Source organism: Heliconius melpomene, chromosome 8 (assembly GCF_056956725.1).
Source record: "Heliconius melpomene rosina isolate 202511_hmr_F chromosome 8, ASM5695672v1, whole genome shotgun sequence".
Lineage (NCBI taxonomy): Eukaryota > Metazoa > Arthropoda > Insecta > Lepidoptera > Nymphalidae > Heliconius > Heliconius melpomene.
The window spans coordinates 7825539-7847898 of NC_140396.1; the positions used below are offsets into that span (position 1 = coordinate 7825539).

The 22360-nt window shown below is 33.2% G+C and overlaps 3 protein-coding genes across 4 annotated transcripts; 1 reads left to right on the forward strand and 2 right to left on the reverse strand.

Moving 5' to 3' along the window:
• The first annotated feature begins 483 nt into the window (after window positions 1-483).
• Window positions 484-8045, forward strand: LOC146536959 (DDB1- and CUL4-associated factor 10 homolog). 2 transcript variants are annotated; one of them, XM_085189036.1, is made up of 11 exons: window positions 484-942; window positions 1197-1310; window positions 2526-2895; window positions 3300-3455; window positions 3885-3944; window positions 4169-4320; window positions 4743-4851; window positions 5338-5420; window positions 6129-6332; window positions 6544-6694; window positions 6918-8045. In XM_085189036.1, the coding sequence occupies exons 1-11, from the start codon at window positions 722-724 to the stop codon at window positions 7191-7193; spliced, it is 1896 nt and encodes a 631-aa protein (XP_085045162.1). In that variant the 5' UTR covers window positions 484-721; the 3' UTR covers window positions 7194-8045. The 2 variants fall into 2 exon arrangements, with proteins under 2 accessions (XP_085045162.1, XP_085045163.1); XM_085189037.1 differs by lacking the exons at window positions 4743-4851; window positions 5338-5420.
• Window positions 7939-11092, reverse strand: Etfb (Electron transfer flavoprotein beta subunit). The gene is made up of 6 exons (XM_085189038.1): window positions 10929-11092; window positions 10380-10538; window positions 9930-10088; window positions 9759-9839; window positions 8721-8861; window positions 7939-8227 (listed from the first exon to the last, which is right to left on the reverse strand). Exons 1-6 carry the CDS (start codon window positions 10977-10979, stop codon window positions 8057-8059), a joined length of 762 nt encoding a protein of 253 aa, XP_085045164.1. The 5' UTR covers window positions 10980-11092; the 3' UTR covers window positions 7939-8056.
• Window positions 11093-12254: 1162 nt separating this feature from the next.
• On the reverse strand, window positions 12255-21691 carry Sf3b2 (splicing factor 3b subunit 2). Its single transcript, XM_085189216.1, has 13 exons — window positions 20566-21691; window positions 20142-20272; window positions 19498-19649; window positions 19145-19340; window positions 18517-18726; window positions 17791-17993; window positions 15681-15831; window positions 15105-15308; window positions 14726-14801; window positions 14137-14305; window positions 13419-13525; window positions 12826-13022; window positions 12255-12417 (listed from the first exon to the last, which is right to left on the reverse strand). The coding sequence occupies exons 1-13, from the start codon at window positions 21503-21505 to the stop codon at window positions 12349-12351; spliced, it is 2805 nt and encodes a 934-aa protein (XP_085045342.1). The 5' UTR covers window positions 21506-21691; the 3' UTR covers window positions 12255-12348.
• Window positions 21692-22360: the final 669 nt, after the last annotated feature.

Genomic DNA, 22360 nt, shown 5'->3' on the forward strand with positions numbered 1-22360 from the left:
TCAACCACAACCACACATTAAATGAAATGAAAGTTACAATTGACAAAATCCAAAGCGGCTATAAAAAATATTAGATTTTGTTTCTCTACAAAAAATATTTTTCTTCCTTAAAAAGACACTGTCTTATTTTAAAAGATACTCATACGATATTAGATTAATCCAAAAAATTGTATCGAAACAATAGAATCGATACAGTGTATTACGACTCACGATCTATTGCAATCCCGAAATTGATATAAAGCACGTGGATCTAACAGCCGTACATAGTACTGTGATCTTGCCGTCTACCGACTAAAATCGTAAAAATACGGTACGGTACGGTATCATATGGGTACTTCACTATATTTTAAACTAAATGGAAAAAAATATTTATTTAAGAAGAATACTAGTTTAAATCACATGTTTGTTATTCTTTATCTATGGCGTTCTGAAAAATATTTTTTATCTGTATGTTATTATTTTGTTAATCAGCTGTTGACAGAGTTGACATTTGTCTCTTGGACAAGCTTAAGGCGACAGCACGATTTTTTACTCTGTGACCTGCGTTCTACTTCTTTTACTACCTGCATTGATTACTTTTTACCATTTATGTTGGAAACAAACAATGTAGACTTAAACTTTTACTTTTAAGATATACACTGCTTGCATTTATATTTTTGGGACATGTCGTGTACTTAAATGAGTTATTACTAATTATCAGTGTCAGTGCTTTCTTATCAAAATGGGTGCTAAAAGTGATAATTTGTTCATGGCAAAGTACTCCGCGTACAGCCCTTATAGGCTTATTCAAAGGGAGTGTGGGTTCAATAACCCGGTGGGCGCCAGTGATGCGATGGCTCGAAGCCTTTACTGCGGCATGAAGCCCATAGCTTCCTGGGACTGTGACCAAGCAAATGCTCTTCCTACCGGTGGCGTGTTCAACCTTGAATTCTCCCCGGAAGGGTAAGCAAAGTACTTGTTAGCCTTGACTTGGGTATTGTTGACATTCTATTTGCAAAAAAATTACAATTACAATGGCATTACAGAGATGACTTACTTAGATAATGGTTAATCCTGCTAAGGTAGAATAAAGCCAACATAAAAATCCCAGTTTTGACGGCTTTCAATTCAATATTTAACATTTATCATTCATTATGGTATTTTATATAACTAAATGAAATCTAATTTTATATTATGAGTTTCAATAATTTTATCAGGTCTTTGCTAGTTGCTGCTTGTGAGAAGAAATCTATTCAAATTTTTGATCCCTTGACACATCAACGAATTCACTCAGTCAATGGAGCCCATTCTGATTGTGTAAACTGTGTAAAGTAAGTAGATTTGTAGTAAAATCTTTTCACAATTAGCCTTAACATTAATAGAAATATTTTAATATATATATTAGTGATAATCAAGTCCAAGTCCATCAGTGATTTGTCACCACTTGTTAGTGTATATTTCAATTTCCTGAAATGTATCTTGATACTAAATCAAACATATTATATTAAGTCAAATATTCATGTCACTTCATGTCATGTCACATCAATTCATGTCACCTGTATCTACTTCACTAGATTGAATATAAATAATAAAAAACTACATATAGGCATTTCTTAATGTAGACCAAATCTACAGGATGAGTCCTTATAAATTACTTGTTTTACTTGCATTTTCTATACACAATAAGTTAGATAAAATTAATATGTTATTATTAACTTTATTTATTGTTCATGCTCATTTAGTACCTTTACATCTTAAAGAAGGTTTAAGAAAAGGCTCTTTCATAAATAGATTTATTCCCATTGGAATTTCATTATTTTATTCATCAAGATAATGTGTTTATAATAATTTCCAATGTTAACATTGTGTATACATTGTTAAATTATTTTTGTTAATAAAATACATAAATAAACCAAACCCACCATATGTTGAAATTAATAATGTGACTTTGAGCTTATTGTATTTTTTATGATATTTATTGTGATATGTACAAAAAAGACAAAAATTATTGGTTATTGCCAAATGAAACGCCAATTGGCTCAAACTTTACTTTTCATTTCATTTTATTGAATTCAATAAAACAGTTATTTATAGCAATTTTATCAAACAACATTCTTTTACATGGTATAACATTTTTATTTATACAATTTAATTAAAATGCTACATGTCAAGGGAGGCTTGCCAAAATACAACAGTGGAAACTACAATTAAATTAATTCAGCTGATTCTGGGATAAGCGTGAACAAACATGCAGACAAATAGACCAAAATAAATTGGAGTAAATGAAATATTTATTTAAATTTATATTTTCATTTCTTTGCTCTGGTGTTGATGCAAAGCGCGGCGTTGAGTCCCGTCACTCATCTCGCAATGCCTCTAAAATTCGGTGGAAAGTGGGGATCTGCCTACCCTGCTGTATGTGGGATACAGTGTGAATCTGATTTAATTTATATTGTCTGAATTGTATAGTAAAGGCATCGCACAATGTCCAACTACAAAATATATATGTTGAATATTTTTCTTATGTAACAAACATTTTTTCACAGATTCCTCGATGGTAGAATGTTTGCAACATGCTCTGACGACACCACTATAGCATTATGGGATGTTCGTAACCTAAAAAAAAAGATTCGTTCTCTTCTAGGCCATTCAAATTGGGTTAAAAATATAGAATTTTCAGTTAAAGACAAACTTCTAGTCACGTCTGGGTTAGATGGCAGCATTTATACATGGGATATAAATTCCTATACAGAATTCAACTTGGTATACCAAAGAGTTTTCCATGCATCTGGTTTGATGAGATGTAGGCTGTCACCAGACGCTCGGCAGATGGTCATGTGCACGACTGGTGGTTTATTAGTTATTATACATGATTTGAACCTGTCAACACTGGCTCAAGACTTACATGGATTTAAGGTACAGAAAAAATTTAAAGAAAGCAAGCAAATATTATTTTTAAAATCTATATTATTTTAAAATTGTGATTTTTTGGTTTCTGAAACATAAGACGACATTCGTCAATTTATTTAAATAAATATAACTTTTTATACTTTTTACAAAGGTTGTAAAAAAAGAAATATTTAAATATTATTAAACACAATGCAAACTTTATATCAAAAAGGGTAATATAATTATTTATTTACACTGGTACTGGTCCTTGCACTGGTAATAAGATAAATTGCGGCCTTGAATTCTACTTAACACATGATATCTCTGAAAATTAAGTAGAAATTTTGGAGTCTTTTAACACCGTGTTCCTTTCTATCTACCTACTACTATATTCGGGATACAGAGTGAAAAAAAAAATTCGTTATTTACAGCCAAATCTCTACAGGCTGATGCAAATGAGCCAACAAATGATTCCAATCGCGGCCATGTACGACCATCTCTTCTATCAAAAACGCAAGGAGAATAGGGTTGAGTTTGTATCGGATTTTCCTGATGGCAATGACGCTGAGGTCGTTAGCGCTTTACAGGTAAATAAATATGTTCATCTGTTTTTGTCAATGTCGTTTAAGAGATAATGCTATCTTATTTGTTTATAATAATAGTTTTAAATAACATTAACTTTATTTTAATAACTTTTAGAGTTGTTTATAATTAATTATGTGTAAGAACGTTGTAGCTCAGTTTCCAGGAAATGAAAGTTTCCTCCCTGTTATATGCAGGCGTGAACGTAAAAAAATATATAAATAAATAAAATTAAAACCACACAACCACAAAAGGTACCCACCAATTTAGTTATGTACCATGATATTGTTGTGTATAATATTGTATTTAGAATTATTAACTTTATAATTACACTAATTTAAATTAGAATAAATACACTACTTTAAATATATTAGTTTAAATGTGAAATAATGATTATTGCCATAAAAATATCATTTAAAGACAATGTTTTACAGATCCATCCTCAAGGCTGGTGTGCTTTAAGTAGAAATATAAGTCATGATGATAGGTCCGAGGTGAGCATAGTTTTTTATGTACTTAAACTGTTCTAAATATTAATACATGTATATGTGTTGTATCTTTCTGCTGTACAATAAATAATATTTTATTTTTTATTTTAATATTCCAAATGAATATTTGTACGTGTGTATTTCAAATTTACATATTTTGTATTAAAAAATGACTATTAAGAACATGGATAGCTAACAGTTAAACACAAAAATCGATTGTTATGTTGCAGTGGTCGTGCATCCACGACATACAGGCCGCGGGCCCCGCCGCCGACAAGGGCACGCGTGACGCGTCCCCTCCGCGCCGCCCCGTGCCCCGCCGCCCGCCGCGCCGTCCCCGCCCGCGCCCCTACCGCCGCGCCCCCGCGCCCCATGCCGACACGTCAGTATATCCCACTGTTATTTCTTAGTGGCTGCATATATTTGATTTTAAGATTGTTTCTTTTGATTATCTTCTGATTGACCAATGAGAAAAAGTTTAGAAAGCCTAACTACAGGGGAGCCACGGCTTATCATTAGTACTTTACCTTTTTTAAATAATCATTAGCGTAAGAAGGGAGCAGCCGGGTGGACTATCGTCGAACATTTTATGTTCCGACTTATATTTTTATTTAATATATTAGTGATGTTACAATATTTTTATTTGATGCCCCATTTCAAGAGAAATCTTAAGGTTTTAAAGGTACATTTTAAAAAATATAACCCTTTGTGGGGATACGAGATTTTCCACAAAAGTGATTAGTAGAGTGGAAAAAGACAAATTATTTAAGGAATATTTAAAACTAAAATAAAACCATCAAGCAGACCGCCACCAGTACCGAGACTGAGACAGCCAGAGAGAGTGAGAGAGAGAGAAAGAGAGCCAGAGCCCGAAGCGGGCCCGAGTAGAGACGCGCCCTCCCGCCTCGCGCCGGTGAGTGATGACAGCTGTTCTTGTGAGCATTCTTAATTCAAAAAGTTTCTGATAATACAGTATATATATTAGACATTTCTTCTTGTCAGTATTCTTAATTCAAAATTTAAAAGATTTTTGTATATGGCAATAGACAATTTTATTAGATATTAGACTATATTATTTGTTATTATGCTTATGTATCTTTCAAATTCTAGAATGCTCTTTCTAAAATGAGATGTATTATTATAATTTTCCTTATTTTGCTAAAAAGTTAACTTGATCATATCTTAGTAATTATTATGTGTCAATGAGTAAAAATAAGAAATTAAATTAATTTTTGAATTCAATGATAATATTTTGTCCATAATAAAACTTTGAAAAGGATTTTTCTGCATGATATCTTAAGTTATAGTCATAATTTAAAATATTAATTTATAAAATTCTAGGAACTAAATAAAAATAGGAATTGAAATATTGATGAAAACAGACTTTTTAAATGTCCAGGGCCTTTCGAGCATTCAGAATGACGTGTGGGAGGCGTCTATAACGATCAAACAACATCGAATGCTTCAAGAAATGTACAGCAGGTAAATCAATTAGAAGTAAATAAATAAAACAATATCTAGAATTAAAATTTTGCTCACAATAACAGCTTTCATCTTTTAGATATGAGGCATTTTTTATCGCAAAAAGTAGAGTACAGTAGTCTCTCTCACTCTTATGGCTCCTTGAAATATTGTCTGTGGTACAATTAATTTAAAAGTATAACATTTTTTTTCAAAGCAGTTTATTTATTTTACCTGTACTATGTATCTTATAATAATTCTTAAAAAGATATTATTTTTAAATATTTCTCTATATCTCATACCAATATATGAAATCTATTGGTGAGGTAAAATATATATTGGAGACTATACAATTGTTTTAAATGATAATTAAGTAAATATAAACGATTCTTTTAATTTATTTATAAAAATAATTTTAAAGTTGACTAATAATCCATTCCTTTTTCTTTATAAAACAAATCACATGATGATGAATTACAAATTAATCTCAATCAAAGATATATAGTATATGACTTAAATCTATGCAAATCCATGCCCACTCCAGAATAGACTGGTGCCCACCACAAAATTTTGACAAACAATTTTAAAAGAACTTGAAAAATAAAAAAAGCTTCAGCCCAAAAGATCAGTTCCAAACAAAAAGTCAAGATCCTAATCATAGTCAATATTTCTAAATACGTCCATGCTTTTTTATAAATAACTATAAGCAGATCATATGACTTATTACAGAGGTCAAGTGGGGCGCAACTTCAACATGCAACGCATCATGGGCATCAACACAGGCATCTCTCCTCCAGGAGTAGCGGGGGGTGTAGCGGGTGGTGCGGGTGCGGGGGGAGGTGGAGGTGTGGGGGTGCGAACGCGCCCCCTGCGCCCGCTGCTGCAGCGCGTGCACGCGCCCCCCGGGACCGCTGACGGAGGGACTGGGACTAGGTTAGTGCAGTATGACGACCTGTGTTTGCTCTAAAGTTAGCTGTAGATAGCTTATGGATAGTTACTTTTCCATTGAGTGAAAAATGCGTATAAGTTCAGAAAATCTGACGGTACTAACCACCACGCTTTGTCTTATTAACAATCATTTATCATCACTCAATATTATATTAGAAGTCAGTCAATATTATATTAGAATTTAACCACCTTGCAGCAGCACACTACCGTCCACATCAGGTCAGACGTGGCGCGAGGGCACCACCCCGTGCGAGGACGAGGAGCAGATCATACACTATATTCGCCAGAACCGAGACCGCCTCTTATACTATATTGAAGAAACTAACGAAGGGAAGGGATTTATTAAGGTAGGTTATGGTAGTTAGCTCTTGGTCTATATTAGAGTAAACATTTGCACACTAAATATAGATAGATATATTTAGTCGTTAGTATTTTTACAATTATATAGATAGGTATAATTAGGGCCTTAATTAACTTAAGTTTGGTTTTGAATATGAAAAATCGAAATTGTATGAGTAGGTATAGTTTTCGGCGAAAAAAAAGTGGATGGATATGATATTTTTTTTACAGGAATTATGTTTCTCTGCGGACGGCCGGCTCGTCTGCTCGCCCTTCGGTCGCGGTATGCGCCTTTTAGCTCTAAACGAAAACTGTGCTGAACTATCCCATTGCGTCCAAGACTTCAATGGACCGATGCAAATGGTGGACATCGGCCAGAGCCTGGGCATCCATCAGGATTTAGTGGTCAGCTCTAAGTTCAGCCCTCGTCATCATCTCCTAGTAACTGGCTGCCTCGAGGGGAAAATAGTGTGGTATGAACCCTACAGCGGAGAATCTTGCTACTAGCAGTACCGACTCTGGTTTTCCGAGCCAGTTAAATTTAAACAAGGAGTAAATAGATGATAGAGCCTTTACACTTTATTAGGGAAAATGTTGAAAGATACTTAAAACTTCACTGTATCGGTTCTTTCTACAGACTGTATTATGATTTGTGTTCATTTAGGTATGTCTATATTGTGGTTCCTCATAATTTACTGTGTTAGTTAAAGTTGTAAAGCTAAACCAAAATAGATATACAGAGCTGGAAAAACCAGGCTTTTGATACAGCTATTGTTTGTGTTTTATAAATACATTTTTACATTAATACAAATTATGGAAATTGATCACTTTTAAAAGAATAACTGTTATTATTATATTTTGTCTTTCCAGTGTATGTCTAAGAATCGCGTTTTGGATATTAGTTGTATTAATGTAAAATTGTAAATGCTTGCCGCGCAATGAAGAATTTTTTAATTCATAAGATATATTTAAAAATATAAGTTTTTGAGTTTTATTTTACATACTCGTGTGTAAATAAGTTTTAGTTCAGTTTCCAGATTATGGAGCATTGAGTGTATGACATTTTACGGAAAAAATAAAATAAATAATGTTTCTAAAAACTGTAAAACAAATGTAAATTCAAAAACGACAAAATTAACAAATTCTTCATTGTGCAGTGACACTGTTAACAATTAAGTTGAAAAAAATTAATATCCTCAATCCTACACTGTCACAGATTTTTATATTGTAAGACTCAAATAAAACCACTATATAAACATGATAAAATGTATTTAACAATAAACCTACATTAATATGTTGTGTACAAAATGATGAGCTCATTGAAATAACTATACAAATAACTAAATAAACAGTTTAGCAGTTTTTGTTGTTTAAACATGTCCACCTTCCTTGAGTTTTGCTATGAGAGTGTCAACATCTGGTACAATTGAGCCTGCTTGTCTCACTGGAGGGTCTTCTACACTGACTACTTTGATTCTAGGTGCCAGGTCTACTCCCAGGTCCTTAGCACTCACTTTCTTCATGGGCTTCTTTTTGGCTTTCTGTGTAATATTATACAATTATCATGAGAATTTATTACTATAACACAAGACTTTTTTGTAGAGAATGATAGTTCAATATTTTAAATTTTAATAAGAATTATATTCAGAGGGTGCTGGATTATTTGACGATTCGATTCTTTAAACTACTGGATTAGTGAGATTGTACTGTATATCCTTTTTTTCCCTGTATCCCGCACACAGCAGGGTAGATAAAGAGAACCTAGTGTTCAACACTCCATTCCCCATTTTCTGCCGAATTCTGGTTGCGTTGAGTGGCAGAACTCAACGCAGCGCTTTGCCTGAACCAGAGCAAAAAAAATCAAAATATAAATTTAAATAAATATTTCATTTCCTCGAGTGAGTGAGTGAGAGTCGAACACACAAACAGTCATGTGTATAGTCACACTTTGTACCCCCGCGCCACGACTGACCACTATTTATTAACATTAAAATATAAAAACAAGTTTAATGTAATAATAAAACAACAACAAACCATTATATTAGGCAGTGTGGCATATCTAGGTTCATTGAGCCTGAGATCAGCACTGATGACAGCTGGTAGTTTAGTTTTAATTGTTTCTAGACCTCCGTCTATTTCACGGGTTATTTGCAATCCAGCATCTGATTTTTCCACCTGAAACAGCAAATCAAAAAAATAAATAAATTTAATATGGAAAAAATGTCTTGAAAAATATATTATTGTAATTTCAAACTCCACTTATATTTTTGAGCATATAATACATGTATATTATTTTCTATACTTTCTATTCTACATATTGACATTTTTTTAAAATTGTAATTAGTAATTGAAGCACACAATTAGTAATTGGAATACTATCTGGCTTTAAACAATGGTTGTTGGTTCAATTCTATTTTGGTTTCCTGCTCTGGCCAAACAAAGTGAAAAATTCTGCAACTCAATATGCAGTTTCTCAAATTCAGCTAGAATGCAGACTATGGTCTCTGTGTCTGCCCTGCTGTGTGGGAAAAAGTGTGAAACTGCTAGTAATGCAGGCTATTCCACCATTAAACATTTAAAAAAAAAACTATACTATAATTGCATGGAAGAAAAAGTGGTTTCTCCTATAATAATAATATTTCAAAAAGATTGTTCTACAAGTAAGAATTATGTAATACATATTTATCTTAAATAATATAAATATTTAAAATATCATGTTTCAAATATATGGAATTGAGCTACTGTGAAGAATATTTCTTATCTACAAAGGTTATCTTTACAAATCAACCTTGGAGATGTTATATTTTTAGACTATTAAAATAGAACTTAATATAATTACTTCTAGCCATTGTGGAGTAGGCTAAAGTTTTATAGTTAGGTAGTAGTAGTAACTATAAAACTGACACACTGAAAAAGATGGTTGTAGTTTGAAAGCCTTATCTGAGAATGAATTAAGTATAAATAACATTTCACTCACTTTGCAAAACCCCATATTAAATTCTGTTGCTTAACACTCAGTATCTCCAATTAAGGGAAAAGGGGAGAGCAGAATAGTAACAAAATAATAATTACCTTAGATGCAAATGTCCCTTGTGGCCAGTCCAGAAGTGCGGCTGTCATCTGTGCTGTTTGATTTGAGTCATCATCAATAGCCTGAAAAAAGCACATATAATTAAACAAAAAAACATTTGTAATAGAACAAGTGTTGACAAATAAAGTTTTCATAAATAATAGATATGTTACCTGTTTACCAACTATCACCAAATCAGCTTTTTCATCTTGTGACAGTTTGGCTAATATCTTGGCAACATGCAGAGGCTGTAAAGTTTCATACTCAGCTCCTGCAACCTCTACATGGATGGCACGGTCGGCACCCATTGCCAGAGCAGTTCTCAGAGTTTCCTGTAAATAGTTATTTATATAGTTACTTACATAAAAAAATATGTATGTAAATGTGATGGTTGTGGGTTGGATTACTTAGAAAGAGTGAAGCATTTTTATTTCCTTACCCTGGTAAGAGTTCCATCATTCAAATTGAAATGTCACATATTCCATCAAAATGAGGATATGCATGTCTTGACACTAGGATTTCTTTGCCTGTTTTGGTACACGCTGGATGAAGCTGACAGCTTATAAACCATGATTCCTAGATGTGTTCTTCATTAGTGGTAAACAGTACATTTTATACTTTACCTGAGACTGAGCTGGGCCACAAGAAACTGCAATAACCTCACTAGCCAGCTTTTTTTCTTTCATTCTCACAGCTTCCTCTACTGCGATCTCATCAAACGGATTCATAGAATGTTTAACCCCCTCAGTAACTACACCAGACTTGTCTGGTTTAACACGAATCTGAATCATATGTGAAAAAATTGATATTACATGAATTTTACTCTCATGTAAGTACTGGTTGAGAATATTAGCTATTGTAATAACAAATACAACTCGCCTACATGTTAAACTTCAATGACAAAGTTTATATTAGCAAAGTTCCTTTAAATTTTGTATAAATCCATAACACTTACTATTTTATACTTAAACGATTTATTATTAATACATTTCATAGGAGAATATATATTACAACCAAAGTTGTAGTTACTATTAACCTTAACATTAATGTCAAAAAAAAATATACTAAATTAGGAGCAAATAATATATAAATCTATTTTATTTCTATAAAATATACTAGTTAGAAAAATAACCTTTGAACTTTTAGTAAATTTGTATTTTTATTACGCTTACCTTAACAGCATAGTCGATTACTCTCTTAACACCAACTAAAACACGAGCCATTTTACTTAAAATAAAAAAATGTATAATATACTTATGAAACTAATAAAAATTTAATTAAAACAAAATAGTATCAAATCTGTCAGAGCGAAGTCCAACAAGTAGAAAATTATACTACCGTGTGTTGCCATAAGAACAAATTTCAAATAATTTGTATTTTTTTTAATATTCACATTCTATCTAGCGGTAGGCAGAGGGAACCTAGTGATAAGACACTCCATTCGCATTAAGACACTACCGTTGACTACTTTTGGTTGAATTCTCACCATATTGAATGGTGGAACTCAACGCTGGGCTTTGTATCACTACTTAAGTTACCAGAGCGAGGAAATCATCGTCATCATCATCATCAGCTTGTTCTCGTCCACTGCTGGATCTCGATTTTCAACTCTTCGCATCCAGTGGCAGGCAATCAGCCACTTTTCGAATGTCGTCACCCCACCTAGCCAGAAGACGTCCTACATTACGCTTGCCGACAAACATAGATGTGACTTATAATTATTATAATGTAATAAAAAAGACTAGTGGTGGCGCTAAGGTACAAACGTGTTACTTTAAACGCGACCATTTGTGGGTTCGATTCCCACTCGAGGAAATTAAATATTTAATAATTTAATTTCGCTCTGGTGTTGAGATAAAGCGCGAGGTTGAGTTCCGTTTGTTAGTGGCACAAGCAATGCCTCCAGAATTCGACGTAAGGTGAAGTGTAATGTGTGTGACACTGAACTAATAAAAGTTCAAATTTCATTTAGCGCTAACGTAATCATGTAATAGGTTACTTTGTTTTTGTAGTTAATTTGCAGAAGCTACCCGAAATAAGTCGATAAGGATTTTATATTAACGTAAATTTACCATTAACAGAATCCAGCAAACAGTGTACAGTGTGTACAGTACGGTCAAGATGTTGTGGCCGCCCTAAAGTTACCCGACACTTAGGAAAGAAATATAAAATAAAACTTATTTAGTATACTTTTTTTATACGTTTTCTAGATAAGTATTTTTTTTCCTAAGTGTGGAATAAAACTTTAAAACTTAAAAAAAAATCTCTTAGAATCTTTAAAATTTGAATGAGGTACAATTTATCTATATAACATTATATAAAAAATCCACACACATAAATTCCAGATATCAAATGTTGAGTAGCGAAATTCAAAATTACTTAATAGTTAAAAATAATTACTGGTAGGTAAAATGATTAACCAAAACAAAAAAAAGCTACCAATCTGTTTGTCATACATACTTAGTATCATATTGTTAAGCAAAAATAAAACGCCAACATGATTTCCATCATTTTATTCATAGTGCATACATATTAGATGTGATAATTAGACAGATTCTATTAAAGACTTAAATTATATACAGAATAATATATTCAAAACTTGAACTCCTTATACTTCTTTGCTTGCTTAGAATCTGTTGTTTGTTGACGCTTACGTTTATTCTGTAAAATAAAACGATTATAATTATGTATTGAAAAAAACTAACGTATAATATTACAAAAAAACAATTTCCAATTAGAAGTATTAAGCAAGCATAATCTCTCATAAACATTAATTTAAAAACGTTACTATGTTTATCGTCCTACTAGTTTATGCCTATCCAGTAACTTACTTTTTGTAGAAGGAAGCTAGTGTTCAGACACCCCATTTCCCACTTTTCGCCGAGTTGTGGATGATGCGTGATGAGTGGCGGAACTCAACGCCGCGCTTTTGCCTCGACACCAGAACGAATAAATGAAAATACTGAACCCACAACCAGTAGGTTTTACAGTCACACTTTGTGTCCTTGTGACACGACTGGGCTTATAATATAAATGACCGACATGAATGACATTTAAAAAAATTCCCACCTTCTGCCTAGCAACATGATCAGCTAACATGTCAGACAGATCCTCTCGTCCTTTTGGACGGTGCTCCCTCAAGTGTCTCTCGTATCTTGCTGCCACTGCTTCGGGCTCCAACTCCAGTTCTGAAGGGTCGAGGGTCACTTCGACACCTCCTCCTGACGCTGCTTCGCTTGTAGTGCCTGTTGTTAGTCGTTGTTTGCCTAAAAACAAAGAAATAGAAAGATTTTTTAATATTTTACATATAGTAGTAAGTGGTTGAATAAATACAATAAAATTAAATAGTGGCATTTCACTATAAAATCATTTTATTTCTCAATAAAAATATATCAAAAAATAAAGATAATAAACTGCAACAACTGAATAAAAATTTCGACATAGCTTGATATAGATGTCTGGCTATTCATATAGCAAGTTCCGTTATGTTTCATGATTAAATTAAAAAATATATATTAATGCTTAAATAAACGTTACAGTTCCAAAATGGAAACTTTGTAGTAAATTTTCTATACATTTACAAACAACAATACTTTGGTAAGGCAGCTTTGGTGCCTAGGTATTCTTATAAATATTTATTCGAAAATAAAGTGATAATTTACCTGGGTTGGCTGCATTGATGTCGTAAACATGAGTGGAGGCCATCATGCCTGCTGTCAATCCCACACGGCGCTCCGGCAGCACCTGGTATAATGCTGGAGTATCGCCGCTACAAAGAAAGTAATGTATTTTATAAATAAAATTATTATATTTAAATTATTTCCATTTATAATGCCAATCGTACTACAATTGGCCTCTGGGACTGTAAACGCGACAGGTTGTGGGAATCTATCCCACTCGAGAAAATTAAATAGATAATATATATATAAATCGCACGTAACTATACATTTTAATTCATATTTTAACTAAGACGTTTTTGTTTACTTAGCTTAGATTTTAAAAAATTTGATTGTTAAAAACGCTCTGAAAAATGTTCACAAATGATAAATTGTAAACTCACTCACTATATTCTTCTAATATACTGTATAATATACTATTTACTATATTGTGAATACATTAAAACAAAGAAATTAAGGAAATTGTCAATAAATGTAATAAACAAATCATAGCATCATAGGTGCAATCGCCGCGCAGTGGGTATGCTATGATGCTCTATCTCTCTCTCTCCCTCCTCTGGTTGAGTTCCCATATAAAACTACAATGTATCTTAAGCCAACAGCAACCAGAGTGTTTTGACACTAGGTTCACTCTATCTATCCTGCTATATGCGGGATAGATAGAGTGCTACTTTCATGTTGAAAGTAAAAATAAATTCCATACCCTTCCACATCCGAGTCGAGTTTCTTCTTCCTCAGCTCTATAGTGTCGGGAGTCTCGACGCCGGGGGGAACGGAGGTGATGCCGAGGGGAGTCACCAGCCCCTCGCCCGGGGTCGCAACCCCGGCCTGCACCTCACCTTCGCCTGATTTCTCGCCCTCGTCTGATTCCTCTGTTATAATACGAAATTAAGTAATATTGAGAAAAAATATATTACAGTGTGGCGCAGTTGGACGATTTCTGAATATACACGCAAACGTTTTGCGTTCGATCTCCTCTCGGGGAATTCATTATTTTGGTTTTCCTTGTTGTCGTAATATAGAGTACGACATAGAGTTCTTCATGTCGTTTCACAAGAAAAAATTTAAATAAAAAAAATAAAAGTATTTGAATTGCAAACTCACGATAGATATAGGATAGCTTAAGTGTAAGTAAATTAAAAACGAAAAATAATTACATTATCAAATTACTTTGATATGCTGGGTTACTTTGATCATTTTCGTTAAACGTAAAGATTATAAGAAAATAAAAATATCTGTCACTATTGTAATATGAATTTTAAAATATTTAATTAATAATTAAAGAGCAATACCTTCTTCTGATTCTTCTTCAGACTCAGACTCCAATTCACCCCACATCGTTCTATCGATATCTTGATCTTCAGCATCCTATAAGAAAAATATAATGACAAATTTAAAGTTACTTATTTAATAAACATATAAAAATATGAAGTTTTCTAAATAAGTATTTTTCTTTCATAAGTGTAGTATACCACTTTCAAAATTTTAAAAATAATTTAATTGTTGTTTTCTATAACTTATTTTAATAATTTTATTTTTCTGACTATAATTTTTTTTAAATAAATTGTAAACTTGTTGAATAATTTGTTGTTTCTTTCTTTCTATTAATGTAATTTTTTTAAGTTTTTGTAATAAATTTTATGAGAAACAATATAAACACTTAATACTCACATCCTGACCGCTACTCTGGTGTCCAAACACATCACCATATAGGGGTTTCCCCGTTTCATCCACCGGGGGCTTCCCCCACCCCCCGGCATGGTACCCAAAGGCGCAACCCTCGGGTATGGGCGCGTTGAGGCCCGGGATCTTCAAATTTGGATAAGACGGGGGTGGCCCGTAACGTTGTTGAGCAATCAGCCATGGGGGCGGGACCTGGATAAATTGTATTATTAGAATATTTCTTTAGATAAAATAGCTTTGACTTCTCAACGTCAAATAACGTCATTGAACGCCCGTAAGGAGCGATTTAGGTTACGCTTTGGTAAACAAACGAATGGCCAATTTATATTATATACAATGGTATTGACAGACTACTAAGACTTGACGTCACACGCGACCCCATAACACTTCGACGTGTTTTGGTGTTGTAAGTTATAAATTAAAATATTTTTTTTATTACTATATATATTTCCCATAATAATAGCACAGTTCTAAAATCCTATGATCATGGCTATTGTCAATTTTGTTGTAATGCATTAATCGGCATATAAAAGAGTACTCTCCTTTACACTTTGTACTTTTTACCTTGTGAGACCCAGGACCAACGGGCATGCCGAGTGCTGTTCGGAGTTCTTCAGATAGATCGCCAGGCTTCTTCTCCCTTAGACGGGTTTCGAACTCTTTACCCTCGTAGTACAGATCACCATGGATTGTCATGCGAGGTTTGGTCTGCCATCTATATAAAATATGAATAAAAGTTTTAAATGACAGAATATTATGATGTGGATAAATATTTGTAAACTAGTTTTTACCTATGGCCAAATGGAAATAACTAAAACTAGTGTATGACACATGCACACGACTACTCGGAGGTCTAAGTGCAAACAATTTGTATACAACATCTCCTTAATCATTTTATTTATGATTGTTATATATTTTCTATTTTATTTTATACAGTTTATTGAAAAGCCGAATGAATGTATTAATAAATTAGTAATAAGTAACAGCGCCCGAGGCAAATCTGACCACAGGTATCGTGGAATAATTCGAAACAATCAACATAATGTCATAATGCATAATGCATCTTAGTAGCTTTCTTCAAATCCAAAAAAAAGAAATCTAATTTGAACCCATACTTCCTAAGCTTAGCGCATTCAACAGAGGATTCCTTTACATTGAACATATTGAATTTGTTCACGTTGTGTAGCTAGCTTTACTACGCAATATTATTTGAAGTAAAAAGAAATATTAATACCGTCTTTGCGCAAAGATACAAACGTGCAACTGTATAACTGTGTACGCCCCGATTGTGGGTTCGATTCCCACATGAGAGAATGATATATTTAATATTTTCATTTCTGTTCTTGCTTTGGTGACGTTGCAAAGCGCTGTGTTTAGTTTTGCCACCCAACACGCAATGCCTCAAGAATTCAGAGGAAAGTGGGGAACGGAAGTGTCTTAGTGAGGAACAGAGGGTTTCAATAGTAGGCTCCCAGGTTCCCTCTGCATACCATGTTATGTGCAGGATACAGCATGAAGCAAAAAAAAATTACAGCAACGGATGTGTTGACACTAAAATATTATTGGAAATTAGTATGTTTATGCTGTGAAATGTTAATCAAAACAAAAATATGATAATACAATGCACTTACCACAAAAAACAGCAATTTTATATCATACATATACAGTCCCTTTGGTAGTGAGAAGGATGAACACATATATTACAAGAACTGAAGTAATAAGCAATAAAGTGGGAAAGATTAAGAAAAAAAATTTCAATCATATAGGGTTTATATTATTTGTTATCCAAGACAAAATTCTATAATAACAAAACAAAGCAGAGAAATTTATCGAAAATTGAGCAAATGTGAGCAACGAAGGGTCTTAACACTAGGTTCCTCCTGACTACCCTACTATATATGGCATACTATATATGGCTACTATAAAAGAGCAACTGTAGAGTTTCTTGCCGGCTCTTCTCAGCAGAACTGCCTTCCGAACCGGTGGTAGCTTTTTGTTGACATGTACATTCGACAATTCAAAAGTGCTTATAAAGTTTATTTGAATAAAGAATATTTTGAATTTGAATTTGCCTGTGTGAAGCAATTTTTTCTGTTACCCATTCCACTTTACTGCTCAATATCATGCAATAATTATAATATACATATACAATTGACTTTTCACCCTCAAAGGAAAAATATGGATTTAGAAACCCATATGCTTGTCTAAAACCTAAGATTGTGAAAAAAGTTAAAATGTTCAGTACTCAAACTGAGCATAAGGTAACCATAAATGAGCTGTAACATTTATTTTATGGTCTATTTGAACATTCAACATAATTTAATTTTTATTTCCAATTTTGTTTTTGAACTATGGAAATGGATAGAAGATATAGTTTAGAGAATTTAGTTTTTTACTTAGAAGTGTTTTATATAATATAAATAGGACTTATTATTAATTATTATCAATATTAAATTTTATATATCAATTAGCGACTCATACATATCTGAAGGACCAATTATATGATGTTATTATAGTATGAAAAGAAGAAAAATATCTTCTTTATTTTAACTCAATCCATTTTATGTCTTTGGTTGGTCATTTGGTTTTAAGTCCATGTACATTTAAATTAATTATATGCACAGTTAGATTGTATAAACTGTATAAAACATTTAAAAAATCCAAAGTCTCTCACTTAAAGAAAGCATCATGGAGCTTCTGATAATCAATATCAATTTTTCCAAGTTTTGGCCTGGTGCGTTCCCTCATCTTGGCCTTGAGGGTTTTAGTCTCCTCCTTGTCCTGGAGCGACGCACGCATCTCCATGATGCCCGTCTTCTTGATGAAGTCCGGAAGGTCAAAGGGAGGCTTTTCTATGCCTCGTTTACCTTGTAAATACTGTAATGGACAGAATTAAACTTTTTTTTCTCTAAAATTTATGATATCTAAACTTAAACATGTCAATAAATGTTTTAGCAATTATTTATGTGAAATAAAATGTAAATAAAATTAAAATTTAAACTGAATATTTTATTAAGTTTTCATTTCATTTACAGAAGAGGAAGGAAGAATCACAAGGAAACAAATTTACATTTGCCTGTAAGTCTAATGAGCATTTTATTACTTTAACTTTTGTAAGATTTATTATGACTTAATTTTATTTAGAATCTATTTTCGCAATAAGAAATCATAGATATATATATAATATGAAACAGAAGTAAGCAAATAGATCTTAGTGTTGAGACACTCCGTAATCAATTCACGACACTGTTGACTAACAGAAATCAACCCATATTTTATCTCACAAGAGCAAGGATATAAAAATAAGTCATTCCTCTTCCTCCCTCATAAGGATTGAACATACAACCATGGCAATAACAATTTAGTAACTACATATATAAACATCAAACATACAACATACCTTCCGTTTGTAGCACCAATGCCTCGGCACCTGCACCGTGTTGCGGTGGGCCTTCAGCTGCACCAGCAGTTTCGGGTCTCGTGCGGTCACGTCGTACATCTCCACCACGTCTGGCCGCGCTACTAGCTGCTTCAACTCCGCAACGGAGAGACGGGAGAGTTTCTTGAGTTTTCGCTTGGATAGACGCTCTTTTTCATCTGCCGCGTGTTTCTGTGGATTATAAAAATTATTCATTGTGAATTTTTGGACTTCTACTAGTTTTTATTATTTCATGTTTCCAACATATGTAAAAAAGTTATACACTGAAAACTTAAAGACTTACTTCTTTACTTACTAAATTTAAGTCATGCTATTCAACGCTAATTAATATAAATGTATAATAACTATTATTTTACTATATAATCCATTGTACAAGAAAACAACATAATTATCATATAACGATACTACATAATGCATATAAAATTTCACTAAAATCTAATAATTTTTTATTGCATAGTCTATATGATTATATTTTTCTTTCCCTCAGTTCAGAAAAACAAAGGGTGGCATTGAATTCTCTACATTACCTCAAAAAATATGTTTCTACCCTGATATGATGGAATATGTAGTTATTTAAAAAAATTATCACCTCAACAGCTTCTTCATCAGCTGCAAACTGATCAGTGACTTTTTCTTGAGGTTTACTATTGAGCTTAGGGACATCTTTACCAGGCTCATCTTTAATCTCCTCTTTCTTCTCAGTGATCTTGAAAGCTTCCAATATGCGATGAAATTGTCTATACATCGGTTCCAGCTCGTGAAACTGTATGTTTTCTTGAACATATCTGTAACAACACATTCATTCATCATTTTTTTATCTTTATTGTATTTAACACAATTATGCTAAAGATGGTTAAAAATACTAAAGATGAACACAATTAAGGAATTTAACTGTGAAGTTAATTTGAAAATGAATATAAAAATTATGCAACATGTACATACTCAATGTCTGCTTCTTTTGCATTTTCCTTGTCGCTAGATTTGTGACTATCCTTGTTGGCGGGATCCATTTCCTTTATTTCTTTGCGTTTCTGTTTCGCTGCCTTCTTCTTTTTCTTCTTACGTTTGTTTTTGTTTGTTTTATTTACATGAGACTGTGCAAAATAAAAATATATATAAAATATAATATAAAAGCAATTGTGGAGCAGTTTATTCAATAGTGTCTGACTATAAACACGATGGTTGCAGGTTCGATTCCCACTCATGAAAAACAAATATGTTTTTAATTTTCGTTTTCTCTTGCCCCGATAAGAAGCTGAATATAAAGCAGGATAGAAAGTGTCTCTACACCAAGTTTCCTCCTGTCCTATCATACCATACATGAGATATAAAAAGAAAGCAAAAAAAAGATATGAATTATTATTATTATTTTTTTGAAATAAAAAAAAAGAAATAAGTCTCTCTGAGTACCTTGATATGTGCTGGATATAGTGTGGTGCTGATAATTTTTTATAATTAACACATTTGGGTGAATATTTAATTCCAAAAGAATTAAATAAAATTAAGTCATCAGTAAAGTTTAATTTAAGCACTAGTCTTAAAGTTATCTTTTCTGTAAAATTATCTAAATCACAATTTTTATGTACCTCCTGTTTAGAAATCACTGGTGGTTGTGGAGCTTCTGGAATGTTGTCATCATCAGAGTCTCCCTCCTCTTCTCCATCATATTCAGAACTAATTACAGGTGCTGCAGGAGGTTCCACTTGCTTGCTTGATTCTAAACATTATTAAATTTACAAATTATTATATATTATAGAAATTTCAATTTATAGCAAATAGTAGGTAAAAAGGACCTAGAAACCTAGTCTTAAGACAGTGTTTCCTTATTTTGGAGGCATTGCATGTTGAGTGGCAGAAGTCTATATTGCCTATAATATGTGTCCCAAAAATTGGATGGAAAATGGAGAACATAGAGTCTTAACATTAGGTTCCCATTACCAACCATTCTATGTGCAAAGAATTGTTAAACTGCTGCGCTTAAATTGCTTATAAAAATTTAAATAAGAATACCATTTTCTTTATCACTTCCTAATGCTGCTTGTCTTTGATCCTTATAAGCAAGAGCTTCTTCAAGTGCCTTTGGTAGCACTACACCTCCTGCAGGTGGTGCTGGTGGCTTGTTCCTAAACTCTTCAGGCGTATCTATTTTCATGGTTAGCAGTGATGGTAAATTGGGTGGTCCAGATGATTGACCAGAATCACTATTTTCATCATCATTGTCTTCTTCATCATCTACATGATCATCCCACCCTGGTGGACCGTCATTTCTACTTTGCCTAACCCATCCTGGAGGACCTTGATCATCCCAAGGACCCATATTTGGACCCATTCCAGGAGGACCTATATTAGGAGGAGGACCCATTCCAGGTGGCCCCATATCCATAGACTGATTATAGTTACTCTTCATATTAGAGGAACGCATCATGCCTGGTGGTAAACGAGGCGGCATACCAGGTGGACCCATTGGCGGTGGTCCCATTCCCATTCCAGGCGGACCCATACCCGGGGGCGGTGGTGGTCCCATACCAGGTGGACCCATACCCATTAAACCTGGTGGAGGTCCCATACCAGGAGGCGGCATATTTGGAGGCCCACCAGTTGAACTGACCGGAGGCATAGGCCCGGGTGGACCGACTGGCGGTGGAGGCATGTTCACTGCACCCATTGATCCCGGAGGAGGAGGTATACTTCCCAGTCCCATTGACACTGGGGGCGGTGGGATGCCTCCGGGACCCATTGAACCGGGAGGTGGTGGTATACTTCCAGGACCCATTGAACCTGGAGGAGGAGGAATATTTCCAGGGCCCAACGACATTGATGATACTGGAGGTGGAGGCATATTTACAGGACCCATTGGTGGGGGAGGCATCGGTGGAAAGCTTGGCATGCCCGGCGGTGGACCTATTGATCCGTTATTGTTACCGGAATTATTCCCTGGTGGCCCGTCCATGACCAAATTATTAATCTTTCTTCATACAATATTCACATTAAAATATTTCTTAAGTAATAAGTTAGGATTTATAAGTTCACCTTTTTGGTGAACTTAAAAATATATAAAATAGGTTATTGAATATTATTTGTGATTTGTTTGATATTTCACAGACAAACGCAAAAATTTTAAAGTTTAAACCACAGACTATGTGGTATATTACAATACATGTTAATGAATAGAAAGATAGCATTAGTATAAATTTAGGGTTGGATAGAAACGGTTTTAGACTTTATTGCAATTTAATAATTCTCCTGACATAAAACAATGATATTAAAGTACATGTAAGTGTAAATTAATATTGGTTTTGTATTTACCACACAGTAAAATGTGATTTTATATTCATTCATTATAAATCATTGCATATAAGAATTTCACAGTTTTTTTTCTATTCACCCCAGTTATTTGGCATTTAAAATAAAAATCGATAAAAATATAATAAATAAGAGTTATTTCGTAAAGATTAAATAATATGTTAATTACTAATACTACTTTTATACTTTATTTAAAACATATCTGATTGTATCATTGCAATTGTATACAAAAATCCATTAAATTTAACTAACGACAAGAGTCATTATGTAAATAAATCTAATTCAAATAAATTATAAAAATGTTTATGTACGTAAAGAAGATAAAATTATATGTATATAAATCCGTATAATATGGATATATGCATTATCAAAGTAATGCTAAAAAATAAATTTCTTAATTTTTTATATGTTTAAAAATTATTAAATAAATATGTTAGTAGCTTGTTAAAGTTATGTTAAATTATTAACAAAAATCTCAAGAGATTCATTTTATTTTAAACAA